The 20,184-nt window shown below is 55.8% G+C and overlaps 1 protein-coding gene across 7 annotated transcripts in view; it reads right to left on the reverse strand.

Moving 5' to 3' along the window:
* Positions 1–19,619, reverse strand: part of AXIN2 (axin 2) — a 31,093-nt gene extending 11,474 nt beyond the window's left edge. For 3 of the 7 annotated variants that reach the window (XR_012009148.1, XM_072781064.1, XM_072781058.1), the window contains exons 1-3: positions 19,480–19,619; positions 15,795–16,725; positions 8,092–8,232 (exon numbers count right to left, since the gene is read on the reverse strand). Coding sequence is in view for 6 of the 7 variants with exons in the window: in XM_072781064.1 (XP_072637165.1) it covers positions 8,092–8,232; positions 15,795–16,609 (956 nt within the window). In the remaining variant the exon portion in view is untranslated. Of the gene's footprint in view, positions 1–8,091; positions 8,233–15,794; positions 16,956–17,616; positions 17,798–17,882; positions 18,005–18,806; positions 18,922–19,479 lie in introns of those variants that run through there. The other 4 variants (XM_072781061.1, XM_072781062.1, XM_072781063.1 and 1 more) reach the window with 4 other exon arrangements.
* Between the last annotated feature and the right edge of the window lie 565 nt (positions 19,620–20,184).

Consider the following 20,184-nt stretch of genomic DNA (forward strand, 5'->3'; position numbering starts at 1 on the left):
CTCTGCATTAGAACAGGTTACACTCTAGCCAGCCCAAAATGAAGACTCCCCTATTTCATCTCACAGGGGCCCAAGCAGGACAATCTGAGGCCCCTTTGGTCCTCCTTACAGTCCGCTGTACTGCTTCAGATCAGGGCCTTGTGGAGCACACCAGGGAAAAATACTGTAGGAAGAGGGACCACAGCCAGAGAGCCGAGCCAGGCAGTGATGAAAATGTGCCTAATTCTCCAACAGTCAAGCCCCTGATTGCTTCCAAAAGTCTTCCTTCTATAAATCACCACCACAGGACTATCTTTGGGTGCCTTTCCTCCCTCAGCTCCAAACCCTACCACCCCCAGACTAAGGAATTCCCAAGGACACGTGACCAACGTGGGCATAAAGACAAAGCCCCAACTACATGGCACTCCGTACAATTTCAAATATTTGCATACCTACTATGTGCCAGACCCTGTTTCAGGCACTGGGCAAGACAGCAGTGAAGGCAGGGGGTAAAAATGGAGACGACCACCCTCACAGGGCTTCCATTCTAACGGGTGGTAGGCAATAAGCAGAAAATGTAAAAGCCAAGTCTACAGCGTGTTAGAAAGTGCCAAGCGCTAGGACAAAATACAGGGCAGGACATGGGAAGAAAGGATGGTGTGGGAGGTGAGGAGCTCCAGTTTTTCAAGGGTGGGGTGGGGGAGGGAGTACCAATGAAGTCCTCGCTGTGATGGTGACCTTTGAGCAAACACCTGAAGGCAAGATGAACCCTCCTCCTTCATCATATTTAATAAAAAAAAAAAAAAAAAAGAGGAAGTGGTTGAGGTAAGAAAAGCCTCCACCCCAGCTAGTCTTCACTAAAACAGGACCTGAAGTAGCTATGACCTTTTTTTTTTTTTTTTAAAGAATTTTGTGCTTGAAAGCAGTTCAATGGTCAAGGTGTCACTATTTCCCACTGGTGCCCCTTCTGGAGGTCCCTTATTGACAAAAGCCTCAGGGTTCCAACATTCCTATGCTGAATCATACTTGGAGGCTGTAAATATTGAAATTAGGTATTTGGTTATTTCCTTCTTCCTGGTGTTTTGTTCATCACAGGGCAGAGGGAAGAAAAACATCTTTGGCTCATATGCCTAAAAATACCTGGGAGTAGCTGGGGGTAACTGGTTGACCTCTAGGTCCTCATCTGTAATGCCCTAGAATTCCAAGTGGCTGCATTTTCCAGAAATCTGTTGACCTAGGCCAGGTCACAGGGCCACTGTGGGGATGATACAGATCATGGCAGGTCACTACATCCAGGAGGCATGTCAGCCAAACCTTGGCTAGGAATTAGACATAAAGGATCTAATTGTATGGAGGATACAGGGGGAGAAAAGGGATCAATATCTAAAGCAGGGGAGCGCCTGGGTGGCTCAGTCGGTTAAGCACCAGACTCTTGGTTTTGGCTCAGATCGTGATCCTGTGGGTTGTAGGATCAAGCCCTGCATCGGGCTGCTCTGCTTGAAAGATTCTCTGTTCCTCCCCCTCTCCCTGTTCCTGTGTTCTCTCTCTCTAAAAATAAATAAATAAATAAACCTTTTAAAAAAACATATCTACAGGAGGTACATATACACACACGGGTGAGTCCTGTCCCATAGAAAGGCCCAGAGGACCAGACGCAGCACAGCAGTTGGACGAGTGCAGGCTGAGCCTCCCAGACAGCCTCCTGCTCCCTTGACTGGACCCTCAAAGGCCAAGTAGGATAGAAGGTTCCAAGTCTAGAAACTTACTGAACCACCTGGAGCATATTTAACCAAAACTCAATGTTTTCACCTTGGGATCACCAATAAGATGGCTGGCCTGACCAATAACCAGATTCCACAGCAGGGGATTGATTCCAAAACAAGGCTGCCCACCCCTGGGTATGTGGACATATAATCCAACTTCATCCTGAATTCACAAAGTAGGCCCAGGATCCAGATTTGAGCCACTGCTGGACTCCAGAACAGGTGTCCTAAACTCAGCAACCCACCCTCCCACCCCATCTAGAGGAGCCAAACTTCCTGATAGTCCATTTCCTAAAGTCCTGTGAAGTCACATGATCTACTGAAGCAGGGAAGATGTGGGGAACATTCTGGAACACACTACCCCACCACTTGGTACTCCCTGGCCATGGGGCACGCCAGGTGGTTCCTAAGGCACAATGAAGATCCCCTTATATTGTCTCTTGCCTTATATTCTTTGTGGGGTGAGGGTGACCAGGGGGGTCCCCCAGATTGGGCCGCACACTGAACCAACTTCCATTGCCCTAGGACTGCCCCACGACAATGTCCATGCCCTTCTCCTGACCAGCAATACCTCCACGGACTTTAAAAGGGTGCGTGGCCTCTGCTCCACGCTTCTGCCTGACAATCTTGGGGGGTAGGAGTCAAGCACCCCATGGACTTCACTATGACACATGCAAGGCTTCAAGAGTCCTAGAGGGGGTCCCCATCACCTCTAGACTGTCTTCAGGTGTCCCCTAGAAGCCTCTGCTCTTCCCCTCTCCACCCTGATGGAAATCAGTTTTTATGCCCCTTGCTTTTTCCATACAAAGCAGAAGAAGAGAATTAGGGGAAGTATATAAAGAGAGTGGAAGAGGGGGAAGCAGGTCCCTGGCCAATGGAAGGCAAGAGGAACAAATGATTTCAGCACCACCACCAGGGCAGGTGATGGTGCCAACTGCAGAAGAGGAAACCTGTGACCAGGGCAGAGAAGAGACATTTCAACCTGCAGAGGCTCAAAAAGGTGCCTTCTTGGAAACAGGGCTTCACCCTCTCCACCCTAAGAATCTTCTTCCAAACAGCCACATGTGCCAGAAGAGAGCGGCTCTTCTTCGTACTCAGGCTCTAGAAGTTTATGGTCTGTCTCCTGGATGCTCAGCATGGTGAGGGCCAGAGTGCCCGAGTTTCGGTCCCTATACCATCACCCTTTAATTATAAGCATTTTAGCTAACGAGCCCACTGCTGAGCCCAGCTGTTTCTGGGGAGCACTGCTTTTGAAGCATGGACTCCACTTAGCTGCCATTTAAGCCGAGCCAATCAGCTTAGCCTTTGGACTCCGCTGTGCCCAGCCTAACCTGAGCGCCGTCCTCCCGAGGTTTAGCAGTAACCGACTCACTCACACACGTGTCCACTCCCATTCCCATCTGGCAACCACTCAGGAGGCAGCCTCTGATCAAAAGCCTGGTTTTGCAAGATAAGATTTGAACTTCACTTGGGTGCCTTCCCTGGTGCCCAGAGTAAACCCATGAATAAGATAGAAGGAAATACAACTAAATAAGCAAAGGAACCCGTGCCACCCTTCCCATGGACCGAGAGGGAGGCACCTTGCGCTGGCTTTGTGACACCCGGAGCGGAAGCGACCTCTCTGTCAGGCTGATCCTGACCGTAAGAGCAACTTTGCACAAAAATAGAAGACTGAGAGCCACCCCATCCCCCGCCCCCTCTGTGTCATAGACGTAGACGTAGCTTCCGTGCTTCCCGGCTGCCCCGAACACAGAAGCCACACTGGGGTGGCGAAGAAGAACCCGTTGCTTGCCACGTTTTCCGCCCCTGGCTGCAGCCTCCTGGGCCCGACAACCCTCTGCGCCCCACACTCCAAGGGACAGGGCTTTAGGGCTTTGCTGGAGTCTGGCAGCTAACTGCCCCCCCTCCCACCTTCCCCATCCCCAGCCAAAAAATAGAAAGCTATTTCTTCTGTGAATGCAGGCTTCAGAGTAACAGGCTCATAAAACAGCCTTCTCAGAGGCCTACTATGAAGGCCCAGATCCCTGGCCACCTTTAACAGGGCTTTTGACTTAGCGGGAAACACGAGTCCGTGGCGGGCTTTGGGAGAAGGCAAAGACGGCTTCAGCCCCCGCCAGCTGTCCCCCGGGCCCCCGGCGCAGGGCTCCCTGAAACAGCCAAGTGCAGGCCGGCCCCGCTCAACTTCTACTCCGGCCTCTTGCAAAGGCCCCCGGGACTTAATTGGTCCCGTCGCAAATGAGACGATTGCTTCCCGGGCTTGTGTCTAATGAACTCCAACCTTCTGGAGTCTATTGAAGGCTCCTGTGACCCCCTCTCCCCCGCCCCGGCCGGGTCCCCTCCCCAGCCCCTGGCAGCCCCCCTGGCAGCCCGCGCCGGCCATTGTGACGGGGAGAAGCAGCCAGGGCTCTTTTCATGCTTTATGGGGCGCTCCTATTCACTTGTTCAAGGAAATTTCAAAGGGGCCTGCTACCCTCTTATCCCGCTAAGCTTCCCCAGAAGAACAATGGGCTGAAAGCGGTTCAGTTCAGCTTTTCATCCCCCACACACTTTATTTCTCGCCTGCTCCGCGCTCTCATCTGTGCGAGGCCCACAATTGGCAGAGCTCTGAAGAGGGGTCTAATCCCAGCCCTGGGAATCCCGGGTGACCCGCCCGACACCCAGCAGATCACACACACCCAGGGCCGGCCAGCCAGAGAGTGGCTCACACAGCCCGGGAGCTCAGGACATGCCAGGCCTGTGGGGCAGGAGAGCAGGAGGGCCCAGGGACCCCCCGCCCCCAAGCACCTGGCAGCCTGAGACCCACGGGGACCACCCCCGGCATCCCAGGGGCTCTCATCCCAGAGACCTGCCAGAGACCACAGTGGGCAGCAGGAGGCAAACTGCCCTGTCAACTCCAGAGAGAGGAGGATCCTACACGGATGAGAAATTCGCCCCTAGGTGACAAGAACATGCCCACGTGGGTCCAGCTGCAGTGGCTTCATGGGACAATCACTTGCCCACTTGGTTGGGAGAAGGCTCAGATCAGACCCAACACTGAGGCCCCAGGTCTCCCAGCCTTCTGGGAACCTTCCCTCGGTCTTGAGGTCCTGGTTTACTCACCACCAACCCAAAACAGCTAACAACGCTGAGGTCCTGCCTACTTGGGATCCCAAAGAGAAAGGTGCACATGAAGAGGCTCGCCCTTTTCTGTCTCTAGACCCAAGTGGACTTTACTGGCTACAGCTAGGTAGCCTGGCTACCTAGAAGAGCTGACTGGCAAAGGTTACTCCTCTGATCCTGGACAGGGCCTAGGCGGTACTCCAAGTCCACGAGTGCCTTAGCTGAAGCAGGAAGGCTGAGAATGTTAAAGTCACCTCTAAAAAAAAAAAGAAAATTAAGAAAGTTCTTCTAAGAAGGGAATAATGAAGGGGGGGTGGATGGGGAGAGCAGGGGAGAAGTTGGAATCTATTCTCTCCTACCCCTCCCCCAAACCATTAAAAAAGAAAGCAGCCTGGTTCTCTAATAAATGAAAGAAACTCAAAGTGGCTCAAAGGTCTCATCATCAACTGGTCCTACTGACACCTCATGCTGGAAATTCTCCAAGGGCCTCAGACGTGAGCTCCATCCTGCTGCACCAGCCTTGGGTCCTACTGTCCCCCTACTGTGAAAGTCACAGGTGACTGCCTCCCTTTCTGACTGGGTCTTGTGAGGCTCAGGCATGATGGAGACTACACCCAAGTCGGCTCATCACAACCCCAAAGCAACACCTCAATGGTGGGGAGTGAAATGCGGGCAAGGGCAGAAAGCCAGCCAAAAACAGTCTCTAAAAACACCAAACAGAAGCCTTACAGTGTCAACTACATTTGATTTGGGAGATTCACTCAACGCCCTCATTCCAACCCAACTTTCTCTCCTTTTACTCAATAGGCTAAGACTCCTCCCTCACGCAATCCACAAATGAAAGCTGAAGGAGTGATGTTGCTAGAAGCAAGCACAGAGATGGGAGTGAGATAGGACAGCAGGCAGAATGACCAAGAGAAAAAAAGAACAACCATTTTCAAAAAGTGGGGGCACTGCCAGCATGTATGTGGGGGGCAGAGAGCCTGACATGGCCTCCTACCCTACATGGTAGGAAAACAGATCTTGATACCAATGGTTGAGATCAAGCAATAAATTATGCCTGATACCATTCAATAAAAATAGAACAAAAACGTATTATTTTAAGGACTGTGACCATCAAAAGGTCATTTTTCTCAAGTATGTGGAGTTGGGATAAAAAACTAGCTTCCGTGGAAGCCCTCATTTCTCCATGCTGGATGAAAGATGTGTGTCTCTTATTCTAATTTCACTAATGCCAAAATGCTCTTCTTTTATTAAAATGGAACCTGTCACCTTGTGGCTCTCTCTCCCTTTACTAACAGGGAATCAGAGGTAACATGAGGAAAACCAATAGTGGATTCCCAAACCAACTTCATCAACTTCCCTTCCAACTGGCTCCATGCCACAGGCCAAAAAACAGGACACTGGCCAGAAGAAACCAGATCATTTCAAACAAACTGGAAGAAGAGATGGTCCAGTTTTAAGATGGTAAAATGAACAAACTCTACATATGTCCTAATACACAGCTCAGTGGGTTTGCCTTTCAAAACTGTCCCCTTATCAAAAGAGATCCCAACTTGTGGGAAGGCTTCAAAGACCCTTTCTGGAATGGTTAATTCTCCAGTGGAAGTTGGGTGAGCTCTTGAAAGTTTTGCCCAATCCCATGCTCCACCTCCCTTGAACCTCCCGAATCAGAACCTCAAAGGATGGCAAGAGATGGGGATACCCAGCTCAACACACACATACACACAGCCTGCAAGGAGACACAGAGAATGGCTTTTCTCCACTCAGAGATCACCACTGCGTGACTCTGAATGACTTTTGATGCAAATTGTGACCCCACCGGATGGCCTGCCGACCTCATCAGACCTACCACGCAGATGACTTGGATTGTTTTCAGAAAGCGAAGAAACAAACCGAGGTGGATGGCGGGGATGCACAAAATAGGTGAAGAGCATGAAGAGGTACAAGCCTCCAGGAACACAGTAAGGAGGTTGCAGAGATGAAGAGTACAGCATGGGCACTATCACCGGTCGCTCTGAAACAACACTGTGTGGTGACAGGTGGGGACTACGCTTATTGTGCTGAGCACTGAGTAACGTGCAGAAATGTGGATTCGCTATGCTGCACACCTGAATCGAATAGAACATTGTGTCAACTATCCTTCAATATCCTTCAATAATAAATTCTTTCTTATCTCTCTCTCTTTTTTTAAGATTTTCTTTATTCATGAGATATACAGAGACAGGGAGAGAAAGGCAGAGACACACGCAGAGGGAGAAGCAGGCTCCCTGCAGGGATCCCGACGTGGGACTCGATCTCAGGACTCTAGGATCACGCCCTGGGCCGAAGGCAGGCGCCAAACCGCTGAGCCACCCAGAGATCCCCACCCCCAGCTTTTTTTAAAAAAAAGGAACAAACTCCTACTATGCCGGATGCATTCATCGTCAAAAGATCCAAGATCAGGTGACTGGAGACAAGCCCCACTCAGGGGTAGAACCTGACACAGACAAGGCACCTGCCAACACTTAGTGAACTGAACAACGTCCAGCGAACACATCCATGAGGGGACAGCACATATGGTGGACCCTGAGAGACCTCTGGCTTTCTGAGTCTCACCTTCAATGCTTTTTCCTTCAGAAAACAGTGAACACACCCACACACAAACCCTGCTCCCCGCTGCTGGTTCTGCAGACTGGACACCGGGTTCCAAGAGCAGCCCAGCACTTCTACCCAGGGAAGAAAGGCAAAAGGACAGCCAGAAGATGGGTTTCTTTCTTTCTTTTTCCTTTTTTTTTTTTTTTTTAAGATTTTTATCTATTTATTCATGAGAGACACAGAGAGAGGGAGAGGCAGAGACACAGGCAGAGGGAGAAGCAGGCTCCATGCAGGAAGCCCGATGCGGGATTCGATCCAGGGACCCCAGGATCACACCCTGAGCTGAAGGCAGATGCTTAACTGCTGAGCCACCCAGGTGTTCCAGATGGGCTTTTAAACTCAAGATGATCATCTCAACCTTCTACCGTATTTTAGTTTTCTAGCAACTTGACGGGCCTTCAAGGCTCAAGGCTTAACACACCCCCTCCCCCACTCCACCCTTCCCCCACACACACACCAGCACCGGCACCTGCACACTCCCCGCCTACCACGCAAGTGTCCACACACAGAGACGGGGTTTGCAAAGGCAGCTGAGGCCGGCTGAGGACTGTGCCGCTGGCCCAGCGGGCCACGCTGCCAACCACGTCCACGGTGGGGCCAGCAGGATACTTACACGCTGCTGTCCGTCATGGACATGGAGTCATCCGTCAGCGCATCGCTGGAGATCTCACTATCATTGGCGCTGGTAGCTGGCGCGAAGACATAGCCAGAACCTACGTGGTATGGATTAACGGGATCGCTCCTCTTGAAGGACCTGTGGGAAAAGTACAAGGGCAGCGCATCATGACCTCGCACCAGACACCCCCGTAACCAGGCAACCCCGGGACGCACCAGCCCGCCACGTGCTCAAGCCAACCTGCTGCCCGGGCCGGTTGCACATCCGGGCAGACAGCAGGGGCCACTTAGGGAAGACAGGTGAGCCACCAGCCAGCCCTGGGGAGAAAGCGGGCTAGGTTCGTCTGCTGCCAAGGGCAGGTCTGCCAGGAACAGAGGAAGCCTTGAGCAGCCCTGGGGATCCTACAAAGTGCTAAACACACCCTCCGAAAGAGGAAGGCACAGGACTCTGCACTAGGGGGGAGGCTATCACATGAAAGAGGAGAAAACGTTTGTAGAGGGGAAGGGTCTTCTCCCTCCCACGGCCACGTCCAAGCCTGCACTGGAAGAACACAGTTTTCGGGCCCCAAGATGTCGTACGCATCCAAGCTCCCTATCCCGGGTCTGTTAGCATAGCTCCGAGATTCAAGCAGCCAAGGACCTAGCACAGCCCACTCATCTCAACCCTGGGCCCAGCACACTGGGCGGATGGGATGGAAAAGCTCAAGACAACGTTCAGGACTTCCACCCCCCACACCCCACCCCTGGAGCCGGGCCCTGCTGTGCCCTCCCCCACCGGCAGCCCGGCTAAGACCAAGACCACAGGATTAAAATGAGCAGCACAGCTGTTTCAAAGGAAGGTCCGGGCCCCTCCTCTGGTGTCTCCTGCCCTTTGTTTCAGTGGCCTCTGCCTCCCCACCCTGCCCTCTTGATCTCCTCTCAGAACAACCAGTGTGTCTGTCCCCTGCTGGGTTGCATTCCTCCTAAGTGAGGGGAGAAGGAGGAAGGAGCCACAGTGGGCAGCGGGCTGCAGGAAGGGGCCTGCAAAAGGCCCCCTTGACAGACCCTGGCACCCTCCATTGGGCCCACCAAGTCTAAGCCAACAGCAAAGGAATCAACTGGGGGAGAAGGGGAAGGCCCAGAGGAGAGAACTGACTCCATCAGGCCATTGCTCAGATCTCTATAAGGATGGCCTTGGGGGATGGCAGATGAAAGGGTCTCTTGAAAGGTCAAAGCAGTCCCTGCGTGCCATCACCCAGCTCCTGTTCACCTCCTATGTGTGTGGCACCGTTGCAGGCTCTGGATTGGCCCCACCAGAGTCCCTGGTCTCCTGGCACCAGTGGCCTGGTCCCCATTAACAGGGGGGTGCCCCAGGGGAGGCACAGTGTTGGCACAGGCTCACAAAGAGGGGCACATGTTCACACACATCACACCATCCTGTGCTCGCAGCCCCCGAGGGGAGGAGGAGCTCTGGGCCCACCTCACCAGCCTGCCTGGGGTCAGAGCCAGACATCACCTGCGTGACACTGATTTGTTTGGCTCTCAACCAAACTCTTTTTGCCTAATACAAAGACCAGCCTCGAGGGTTTGAAAAGTTCTGGCGGCATGCATGACCCAGGCTGTGCCACCACATTGGACTGAGGGAGGGTGGGGTGCGGGCAGGAGCTGTGGCCACAGTCTGGTGTCAGACCCTAAGCAGGGGCGGCTGCGATGGGAAAGATGGTTAACAGGCAGGCCCTGCTGCTAAGGCTATGTCCAGAGTCCAAACATTCTAGAGCCAGAATGAACCAAAGGCAGCATCTTTAGTTTAGAAATGTGAATAAAAACCAAGTTGCCAAAGACTGAGCGCTTAGTAGAGGTGTGCTGTTTGGCGCACACAGTAGGTGCTCAAGGAGTGTCTACTGCTCAGTCACCTTATAGCCTCACAACCAGGGCAGGGGGCCCAGAGCCCTAGGTAGGGGCCAAAAGCCTCATTGGAGGCCACTTGGCTGGGGATGTGGCCACAGGGAACCCACATCCAGACTCCTAGAGGGCTCAGCGTCAGTGGGAACCATGATTCTGCTCTATCAAGCTGGAATGGAACATAAGGCCACATCTTGGAAACAGTACGTGGATGCAGAACTGACCAGAAAGTGCAAATGAGGAATGGCATACTTGAACCCGCTGAGTATCTTGGACCGGGTGACCCTGAGCTGTCATTGAGGCACAGGCTCTGTCCTCCCATCGGTAGAGGACAAGAAGTCTCCCCACCTCCCAGGATATGCGGCGATGATTACATGAGGACGGTAAGGCCCTCCATGCCTCAGCTGCGGTCTCGTGTCCTCAATATGGCATTTGGAGACACCAAGGCTGGAGAGAGAGTACGAGTGGGAGCAAAGGAAAGGCAGATGACTTTTCTTGGAGGAGAGATGATTGAGTAAAAGAGTTTCCTAGTTGATAAGGGAAGTCAAAAGAGAAGAGAGGATGGCTGTGTCTGGCACTGCCAGTAAAGGCAGGACAAGAGGAAATGGACTTTTAAGTCCATAGAAAGCACTTCCTACTTGGTCCAACTAGAGCCCTGGAGTGTATGGGGCTATAGACTCATCCAAGTGCTTAAAACAATCCAAAGTTCCCTCCTCTCTCAAGTGCTTAGACATGGCTACTGCCTCAAAGCAGGGCAGACGAAGACACCTCTTCAGGGTCCCCTCCTAGCTTTCAGAAACCCAGTGGTAGGAAAGTGCTCTAAGCCCTGGATAGGGAACGGGAATCAAGAGGTCAAGAGCTGGTGCTGACTTGGCTCCCAGCCAGCAGGTGACCACAGTCGAGTCACCGCCTCCATGGACGTAGGGTCCCCACCTAAAAAATACATGGTTCAAATGTGGCCATCAGCACAAAGTTCTTATGTTCTCTGAAGAACCAGGGCACTGTGATTTGGAGAGATATTAGTAATACCCCCCCCCAAACCAGCTGCCGAGGAGAACAGAGCTGTCGTGGCCCTTCTTTCTTCTGCGGAATTTAGCATGACTCGTAGTCACGCGGCGCTGGTGTGTCTACATGATGAATGCCTGTCCTGTGCAACCAGACTGTAAGCTCCATGAGGGCAAGGACCAGATCGGTCTTCTCTGTGTCTCCCCAGCTGGCCGAGCATGGCAGAAATTCTAGCCTTTGCTGAACTTCCTTAAAAGACCTGAGGGCCATCTGATGGGGTTGCTGAAAAGTATTTTAGTCTAAGAGGCATTAGTGCAAGATCAAAAGAGCCCACAGAGCCCTAAAGAGCATTCAGACACTCTCTCTGACTCCACCGCTCTGTCCCTGTGGCATTAACTCAGTGACAATGTCCTGAAGTCAACCTCTACAGGGAGCAAATGACTCAATAGAAATCCCTCCTCCCTCCCCAAATCCCATGTGTGCTCACGGCTTTGCACTCCTTGGAGTAGATCACAAAACACACGGATCCCAAAATAAACTTGTCCTCCCTCGCTTCCAAAATAGAGGGCTCCTGTGCGACCAGTAATTAAACATGGACTATACTGCCCTTAGCTCACTTGACTGCAGGAAAGTATTTGGATTTTCCTGCAATCATAAGGGGGGGGGGGGGGGACGAAGACGAGGAAGGAGCAGGGTTGTGGAGGAGAGACAGAAACTTAATTTTTAAGAACCCAGAATGTTGTCAAAATCGCCACATGATTTTAAGAGTGGATTAGAGTTCTTTTCTTGAATCTGAAAGAAAGAAAGAAAGAAAGAAAGAAAGAAAGAAAGAAAGAAAGAAAGAAAAAGAAAAGAAAGAAAGAAACTCGACCACGCTACAGTAATTGTACCCAGATGCTTTGATTATTTCTCGGGGCTGCTGTGCTCTCACAGTTACTGCAAGGATTTTAAATTCCTACAGAGAGCAGAGGCCTATGGTACAGATTTTGCACTGGGAATGCATCCACGGACCTCCGCTCGAAGCTTGCGTGTGCAAAGGGCTTTCAGCCGTCAGGTAGCACAGTCTCCTGGGACCTTAAGGGAAGGGAAATTGTTTGCTGGCTTTTTTTTTTTTTTTTCCCTCCCCAGCTTACTCTTATCTCTTATCTAGATGCCAGTGCTGTGGCCCCTGCCCCCTCCCCATACAGCAGGGCAAAGCTGCCATCCAGGCGTCACAACAGACCTGACCTTTGGGGCCTCCTTCTGGATCTCCTCTCAAAACAATGCAACTTAAAAAAGTATTTGCTTCGAAAGCTGTGCGTTTAGGGCTTTCCACAAGCCCTCTGACCATGTACTCACCAAGTCACCGCCCAAAGGGCAGTTTGCTAAGGCAAGAGCAGGGGGTGCTCAGGGAGGGGCCTAGCACTGGGTGGCTGAGCCATTCGGAGAGGCGGACTTCTACAAGTGTGTCTCAGCAAACTGCCTTCATCAGAGATTCCAGCCTCTAACTGGAGGCTACTGCTTCCAGCATATCTTTCCTATGGCATCATTTTCTTTGATAATTGAAGCCAAGCTTGATTCCAGTGGCTTCGCACAAAAACGGGCCTCATCAGCGAGTTCTTTCAGAGAACAGGAAGCACTTGGAGCCAGCAGAGGGCCATCTGCTAGGCCTGACTTATTTTTAAGGGAGGCCAGAGGAGAGGGTCCAATGGGAGACAGAGGAGACCCAGCTGGCACAGGATGGCCCCAGTGCCAGGGCAGACGGGGAAGGACACAAGGGAGCACTCTGTGAGCCCAACACTGTGTCCTTCCCAAAATAAATGCTGGGCTGAGCTCCTAATCCCACAGCCCCTCTACACACACCTCAACACTGTGTGTGTGTGTGTGTGTGTGTGTGTGTATGTGCGTGCACGCGAGTGTCTGCGCAGTGGGGCTTTTACACGTGCTTCCACCAACCGGTCACTCTTGCTCAAAGTTATTTATAGAGACCATCAAAAGCCCAGGCAGCCCACTCAAGCACTCACAAACCAGAGTCCTTCCCTCTGAGAATAATTCCTGCTCTTCCGTTCCAACTATTTATATTAAACCTGACACCAAATCAGTGAGGACACAAACAAGTCATTAGAAAGGAGGCCTCCGCTGAGTGACCAAGGTAAACACAGGGCTTGGAAGACGAGCCAGCGCTCTTGGCACCCAGCTGCCAAGGCTGCTCCTCAACAGCGAAGGCAGGCGGACCCCTCAGCAGGGCTCGAGTTGTCGGTTTCATTCATGTCACTGGCTTCTGAAGCCCATCCCATCTGCCACGTACCTTGCTTGATGAGTGAGCCTACTGGAAGGGGAGGCGGGCTTGAAAGAGTTGGACAGGATCCCTACATCCCAAGAACTGGCTGAAAAGACAGACTTCAGGGGGGTGGAGTTGGGGGTGGGGACTACTCTCCAACTTTACAGTGAATCTAGAAGCCCAGAGTCACTCTCCGAAAGCGGTATCCTAACCTGGTCACCCTTTTCACAAATCCACTCCTTATCATGATTCAAGGATTCGAATGCTAATGCTTTGCGAGAGTTGGGAACATTTCCCTTTACAAAGGGCTTTCTGGTCTATTATCTTGATCCCAACAGCAATGTAAGACATGAACAGAAGGGATGGTGCCCTATCATTGTACAGGAGGACATCTGGGAACCCTCAGGTAGTGATGAGTGAACAGGGCTGGAAGCTGGGCCTTGGAATAATTTGGGACACCTCCCAATACACCATAGGTACACCTGAAGAGCTTGCGTGTCAAAACGAAATGAGATAGGTCTTAAGTTATCTGTGATGATGCCCAGTTAAGACGTGTGGGCTTCGGGGAGTCCAGGTAAAACACTTCATTTCAACCCAACAGTGGGAGGAAACACACACAGAGCGTAGCAACTCCAGGGACAGGTGAAAAGGTGTTAGCTATATGGATCAAACGTGCCCACAGCTCACAACCAGGAAGGCAAGCACTGGAAACACAAGGGATCTTTGGTCCCTGCTCCCAGGATCTCAAGAGCTTCACAAGAGTCATCTCTAGAAAGTTTAATCCTGGTAAAATCCCAGGGGAGGCCTTTGGAAGGAGGGGCACTCACAGGCTGGCTCTCTCCTGCCCACCCACAAAGGGGAGGGGTCGCAGCAGGGTCCTGCCTGGGAGCACTTTCTTCCGGGTGCCATCCCAAACCACACACAAACCACACGCGGTGCTGTTTACAGAAGGGACGCTCAGGTCCTGATGCTGGGAAGACACAGAAGCTCCACTGTCGGAAAGCCCCTGGAGAAGCAGCCTTACCACAGGACTTAAGTAGTCTCCGCTACAGCTGCCAAAACCGGAGAGCAAGGAGACCAGCACAGATTTACCAGAATGTGCATCTAATGCACCGGGGCGGTAGCAGCAGGTGCCGCCGGGTGACTGCCCAGGCACAGAGGCCCGATCTAGTATCTTCCCCAGAACAATCTGAAACCATCAGCTTAAAGATGCTGAAACAACTCCTTTCACGTGATCCTATGCTTCCTCTCAAAAGCCAATCCAGTTCCACTTAGGTGTAGACCAGATGTCTGAGATCCGGTAAAGCAGCTCCGGGGGCTGCAGGAGCGCCCTCTGGTGGTCAGAGCCTAAGCTCTTCGCTCCCAGTGAAAAAGTCCACTCTCCGCCACCTCTCAATCACCTCTCAATCACCCCTCGATCAGGCTCAGACCCGACTCCCCTGCCCCTCTAGCTACTGCCGGACACTGGACACCCTACCCTACAGGGAGACGGCAATCTCCACAGAGGCAGCCATCAGAGTGCATCCCCGGTCCCAAACACGCGAAGGAAAACACAGGAGGGGCAGCAAGCTAAGCCATGCAGACAGCAATCAAGTGCTCCCCTCTCCACTGCATGCCAACAACAAGGATCTAGAAAAGAGAGCTTCATTTTGGGTATCTGGAGGGGGAGGGAGGGAGAGACACTGAAAAACTCATTCTAGCAGGAGGTCTGAAATTGCTGCCAAAGGTCAAGAATCTTAAGGCTTGGCCATTCCGTAAAGGGCTGTTGATCTTTGAAGCCTCAAAAAGGGAAAGTACTTCAGGGGCCCGTCCCCTCTGTCCACGACTCTTCTCCGCCAGCACTAAGCCGCACAACCGTCCATGGAGGCCTGACCCCAGGCTGCAAGCATTTAAAACCTAGATTAATATACCAGCAGAGCCTAAAGCTCAGAGGTCCTATATTCAGGAAAGTCACAGGACCTCCCCCAGTTAGGAGGGTTCCGTGCCGAATTCTACAAAGAGAACCACCACCTCAGCGGTTAGGCCAATTGCTGGCTCTTATCTTAACAGAGGAGTTCAAAAGATCCCACTTACCCCCACGTCCAATGGGTGCGCACGATATTCCTGCCTCCACAACCCAGCTGCCTCCCAAGCCACATTAATTTCTCTCTCCAGATTAGTGGTGAATGACCCCTCCAAAACCGGTGCTTAGTGTATTCGGTGACTCAGAGGCATCAAAAGCTGCTATCCTCTCTCTCTCTCTCTCTCTCTCAGCCTTCTAAGACTGGTCCAGGCTAATAAGTAACCCGCATTAATGAATACTGCTTGCCACTGTTTGAAGTGAGTCCTGGAAGACTGCAGGTTTAGATTTAGCTGTGTCTGCAGCACTTCTCCCCACTTTAAACAACGACAAGCCAAGATCAAAGGCTCCGTGGCCAGCGGTCCTAGCTCTCAACAGACCTTTGTCAGCCTCTGCAGCACATCCATCCCACCATCCGCCCCCCCACTTAACTCGAAACATCTGCCGAGTCCACCCAGCCCTCCCGGGCCCCCTCCCCAGACGGCCCAAGTCTTACCTGTATCCATTTTCAACAGTCTCCGTGGACCTCACATTCGCCGTCGCCCTCAGGGTTTTGCTGGACAGGCCAACCACGGTGGGTGACAGTTTGCACTTGAAGTCCGCACAAGCCCACTCCTCTTCCTCATTCAAGGTGGGGAGATAGCCACACACGACCTTGAGGCTGCCCAGTCCCCCGTTACTCATGTAAGCTGTGTTTTCTCCCCCACTCCTCACATATTCGAGGTATATATCAGAAGTCAAAAACATCTGGTAGGCATTTTCTTCCATCACCGACTGGATCTCAGTCTGTGCCTGGTCAAACATGATGGAATCAATCTGCTGCTTCTTGATGCCATCTCTTATGTAGGTTTTGGTGGCAGGCTTCAGCTGCTTGGAGACAATGCTGTTGTTCTCGATGTACCTTTTGTAGATCGCTTTGGCTACTCGTAAAGTTTTGGTATCCTTCAGGTTCATCTGCCTGAATCCGTTGCAGGCAAACCAGAAGTCTAAGGTATCCACGCATTTGTCCCTCTCCAGGAAAGTGCGGAAGAGATAAGCACCATCTTGATCGCCCAACAAGGAGTGCAAGGACTTGGTCCACCGGGTCAGAGGGGAATCCGGGGACGCCCGCCCCTCGGGCTCCCCCAACCCATCCTCATTGCGCCTGGCGTTGGAGGACACGGGCATGGGTTTGGTGACCTGACCCTTTCCTAGCCCGGGCTGGCACGGCGGGGTCTCCCCTTCCTCCCCCGGAACCGGGGGTCGGGGGGCATCCTCGTGGAAGCTGCTGCTGGGGTCTGGGAGGCGAGTCACCAACACAGCACTGCTCATGGTGAGGGAGTTCTTCGCGACGGAGTTTGTTTGTTCCCTTCCCCCAGTTCCTCTCAGCAATCAGCGTGGTCTCTCTTTCTCTCTCAAGTCAGCAGGGGCTCATCTGAGCCTCCTTTCTGGAAAGAAAAGGAAGGGGGGAGGTAGGGAGAGAGAAAGGGGTATTGATCTAATCAAAACCAGATCTACCCAACATCAAAGCAAGAAAGTAAACAGGCTTTTCAACTCCTCAAATTCAAATCAAGCAACCCAGCTATCTGCGAGGTGCTCATCTAAAGTATCAGACGCTGCTTTTTCAAAGGCGAAATCTGAGCTCCCTGCACAATTGGGGGGGAGGGGCGGGGAAGGTGAGCGGGGAGCGCGGAGGGTGGGAGGTGGGGGCGGAGGGGTTTGGAAGGTGTAAGACTGAACCTTCCAAAACCCGGTCGGCCGGGGCGCACGCAGGGCAGCCTGGGCTCGGCTCGGCTCGGCTCGGCTCCCCTCCGCTCGGCTCCCCTCGGCTCGGCTCCCCTCCGCTCCCCTCCCCTCCCCCACGACAGCATCAACTCCAAAGACGCGCACTCGGAGCCGCCGGGCGGTGTGCAGGTGAAACCAATTTCGGTAAATTTCCCCACTCGGCGCTCCGCACAGATAGCTCGAGCTCCAAACGTGCCCTTCCCCGGCATCTGGTTCCCATTCCCCCCACCCACCCTCTCCCTCGGCGCTCCCCCTTCCCACTCCTTAAAAATTCAGAAGATCCGCGGCCGAGCGAGAAGCCCGCCCAGCGAGGGGCGGAATGGGCTCCCAGCTGGGCGCCCCCCTCCACCCAGATGTAAATGTCCGCTGCGCCCCCGCCTCCCGCCAAGAATCCGGCTCAAGTCCACACCGCGGCGGCCCCCGTCCCCCAGAACCAGAAACCCACCCGCTCAGACAAGACTTTGATCTTCAAACTTTGCGAGAGGCGCTGAGCAGCCTCGGGACCCGCCGCCCCCTGGCCCCGGCCCCCGCCCCCGCCCCCGCCCCCAGCTCACCTCCCGGAGCCGCAAGCCCTGCAGAACCGGATCACAAACCGTCTCACGCTACCACTGCCTGTGCCAAGAATCCCAAACTCTACTGACCTCAATCCTGTCTTTTCTCCAAAAGAGAAAAAGTCTCCTCTAACCAATAAACAAGGCGCTCTCCCCAGCACGGGAAGGAGCGACCCGGGCGGGCCGGGGGATGGGGCGGGCCGGGGGATGGGGCGCGACCCCGCAGCCGGCGGGGTGCGGGCGGGGGGAAGGTGGGGCGGCCCCGTTACCTGCAAGACGAAGGCGGCCCGAGGCCGGGCTCTCATCTCCGCCGAGCCCCACCGGCCCGCCCCCCCCCCCGGCCCAAATCCAACCGAGCGCGTCCAGAGCCCCGGGGCGGGGGCCTCTCGGGCCGCCGGGCCGGGAGCCGCAGCCCCCGGGGCGCTCGCCGCACCCCGAGCCCGGGCCGGTCCCCGGCGCCGCCGCTCGCAGAGGCGCCCGCAGCCAAGGCACGGAAAGCGGCAGCCCGGTCCAGCAATGGCGACGCGCGGAGTCCCTGCCTGTCCGCACGGGGCGCGGGGCGCGGGGCGCGGGGCCCGGGCGGGGAGGAGGACGCGGGCGGCGCGGGCGCCCCGGGCTCGGGCCGCTCCTGCGCGCAGACTGAGCCTGGCCCGGCGCTCGGGGCCCCTAAGCGCGGCCCGGCGGCCGGGAGGGGAGGGGAGGGGAGGGGAGGGGAGGGGGGAGGCGGGGAGGGGGGCCGAGAGGCGGGAGGGGAGGAGGGGGCGGAGGGAGAGGCGGGGGAGGGGCGGGGAGGGCGCGCGGGGGGCGCCGCCACCCTCTCATCCCACCTTCCGCAGCTCTCCCGCGCACTCGCGCCCCGGCTCGCGTCCGTGAGGGCCGCAGCGTCGCGACCCCGGGGGGGCGGGGGGCGGGGGGCGGGGGGTGGGGGCGAGACCCGCCCCCGCCGCCCCCGCCGCCCCCGCCGCCGCCGCCACTTGCAGAAGTCTCTCCGCCGGGGGCCCCGCCGCCCGGCTGCGGAGGGGGGCCCCGGGCTCCCGGCTCCGGGCGCGCGGGGCGGCGGGGCCGAGCCCCCCGGAGCGCCGGGCGCCGCGCCCGCGCGGAGAGCGCCCCGAAATAGCCGGCCTGCCAACTTCAAAGGCCGCCGGCACATCAAAGCGCGCGGGCCGCCCGGCCGCCGCGGCCTCGGCACTCACCAGGCATCGGCGCGCGCGCTCCGCGGCGAGACCTCGCAGGCGCCCCGGGCAGGGCCCCGGCCCCGGCCCCCGGCTCGGCTGGCGGCGGCAGCCCCGGGCCCCCCCGGGCCGGTCGCGGCGTCGGGGAGCATCGGGAGGCGCGCGGCGGGGGAGGGCGGCGCGGGGAGACGACGACCCCGGGGCTGGAGCGGGAGCCTCGGGAGGGAGGGAGGGAGGGAGGGCGAGCGGCGCGCTCCGCCGCCCCTTTTATGCAAAAGACCCGAGTGGGCCCCCGCCCCCGCCCCCGCCGCGGCCGCCCCCGGCCCCTCCGGCCCCCGCCCGGCCCGGCTTTCAACGCGGGTCCTGTTTCCAGCAGTCACTCCGCGCACCAAATGTCCTCCGGGCGCGTCCAACAAAAACTGCGCCGTGGATTTAACTGTGCACTTCAAAGGCGCGAGCCGAGCGCACGGTCCTGAAAGGGAGGTACGCGCCGGCCGCGCCCCGGGCCGCCCCCCGCGCCCCTGCCGCCCCTCCCCGGGGCCGTCGGCCCGCCGCGCCCCCCCGGCCCGCCCGGACCCCCGCCCGCCCCCGGCGCCCGCGACGCGGCCCCGCGCGACCTCGGCCCCGGCCCCGGCCCCGGCCCGGGGGGGCTTCCTTTGAAGCGGCCCTGCGGGGGCCGCGCCCGCACCCCCACCTTCTACTGCAGGGCTCTCGGCGGGGGAAACGGGCGCCTGGGACGCCGGGCGGCCCCGAGGTCCATGGCTGCGAGCGGCTATTTTTATTTCCCGGCGCTCGGGTTGTTACTGAGTTGCCAGGACCTTATCAAAGCGCAGCCGGCTCCAGCCGACTCCCCCGGGCCGGGCTCGGCCGCCAGTGATCCCGCCGCGCCAATCACAGCCGCGCTCGGCAGGCCCGCGCCGCCCGCCTTAAAGGGACAGCGCCCCGCGCCCGCCCGCCCGCCCCCGCCGCGCGCCCGGCTCCGGCCTTAACCCTTCCCGCGTCCTCCTACGCCCCCTGCCAGGCCCCCGCCGCCCCCGGGGGCGCTCTCAGCCGGAGTTCCAACTCCGCCTTTCAAGTTCTCCGGCCTCTCTGCCCCGGCTTCCTCCCCCCGCCCCCCCCCCCCCCCCCCACTGCCTGCCCTCGCCCTCCCCAGCTCTGCAGAGCAACAGTTTATTGTAGCGTTCTGGCCACCGCCAGAACTGCAAGCAAGCAGATTTCTTTCTTTCTTTCTTTCTTTTCTTTTTTTTTTTTTTTAATTCTTTCGTTCTATCATCAAACACTTTTGCACCTCTGGTCAAGTTTCCCTGGGATTTGGGGCTCTTATGAAGGGAGTTCCAGTCCTGGGATCCACCGGCCAAGTGTCAGAGGGCGAAGGCCGTCCTGCACGCAGAAGGCATGT

Source organism: Canis lupus, chromosome 16 (genome assembly GCF_048164855.1).
Source record: "Canis lupus baileyi chromosome 16, mCanLup2.hap1, whole genome shotgun sequence".
NCBI classification, from domain to species: Eukaryota; Metazoa; Chordata; class Mammalia; order Carnivora; family Canidae; genus Canis; species Canis lupus.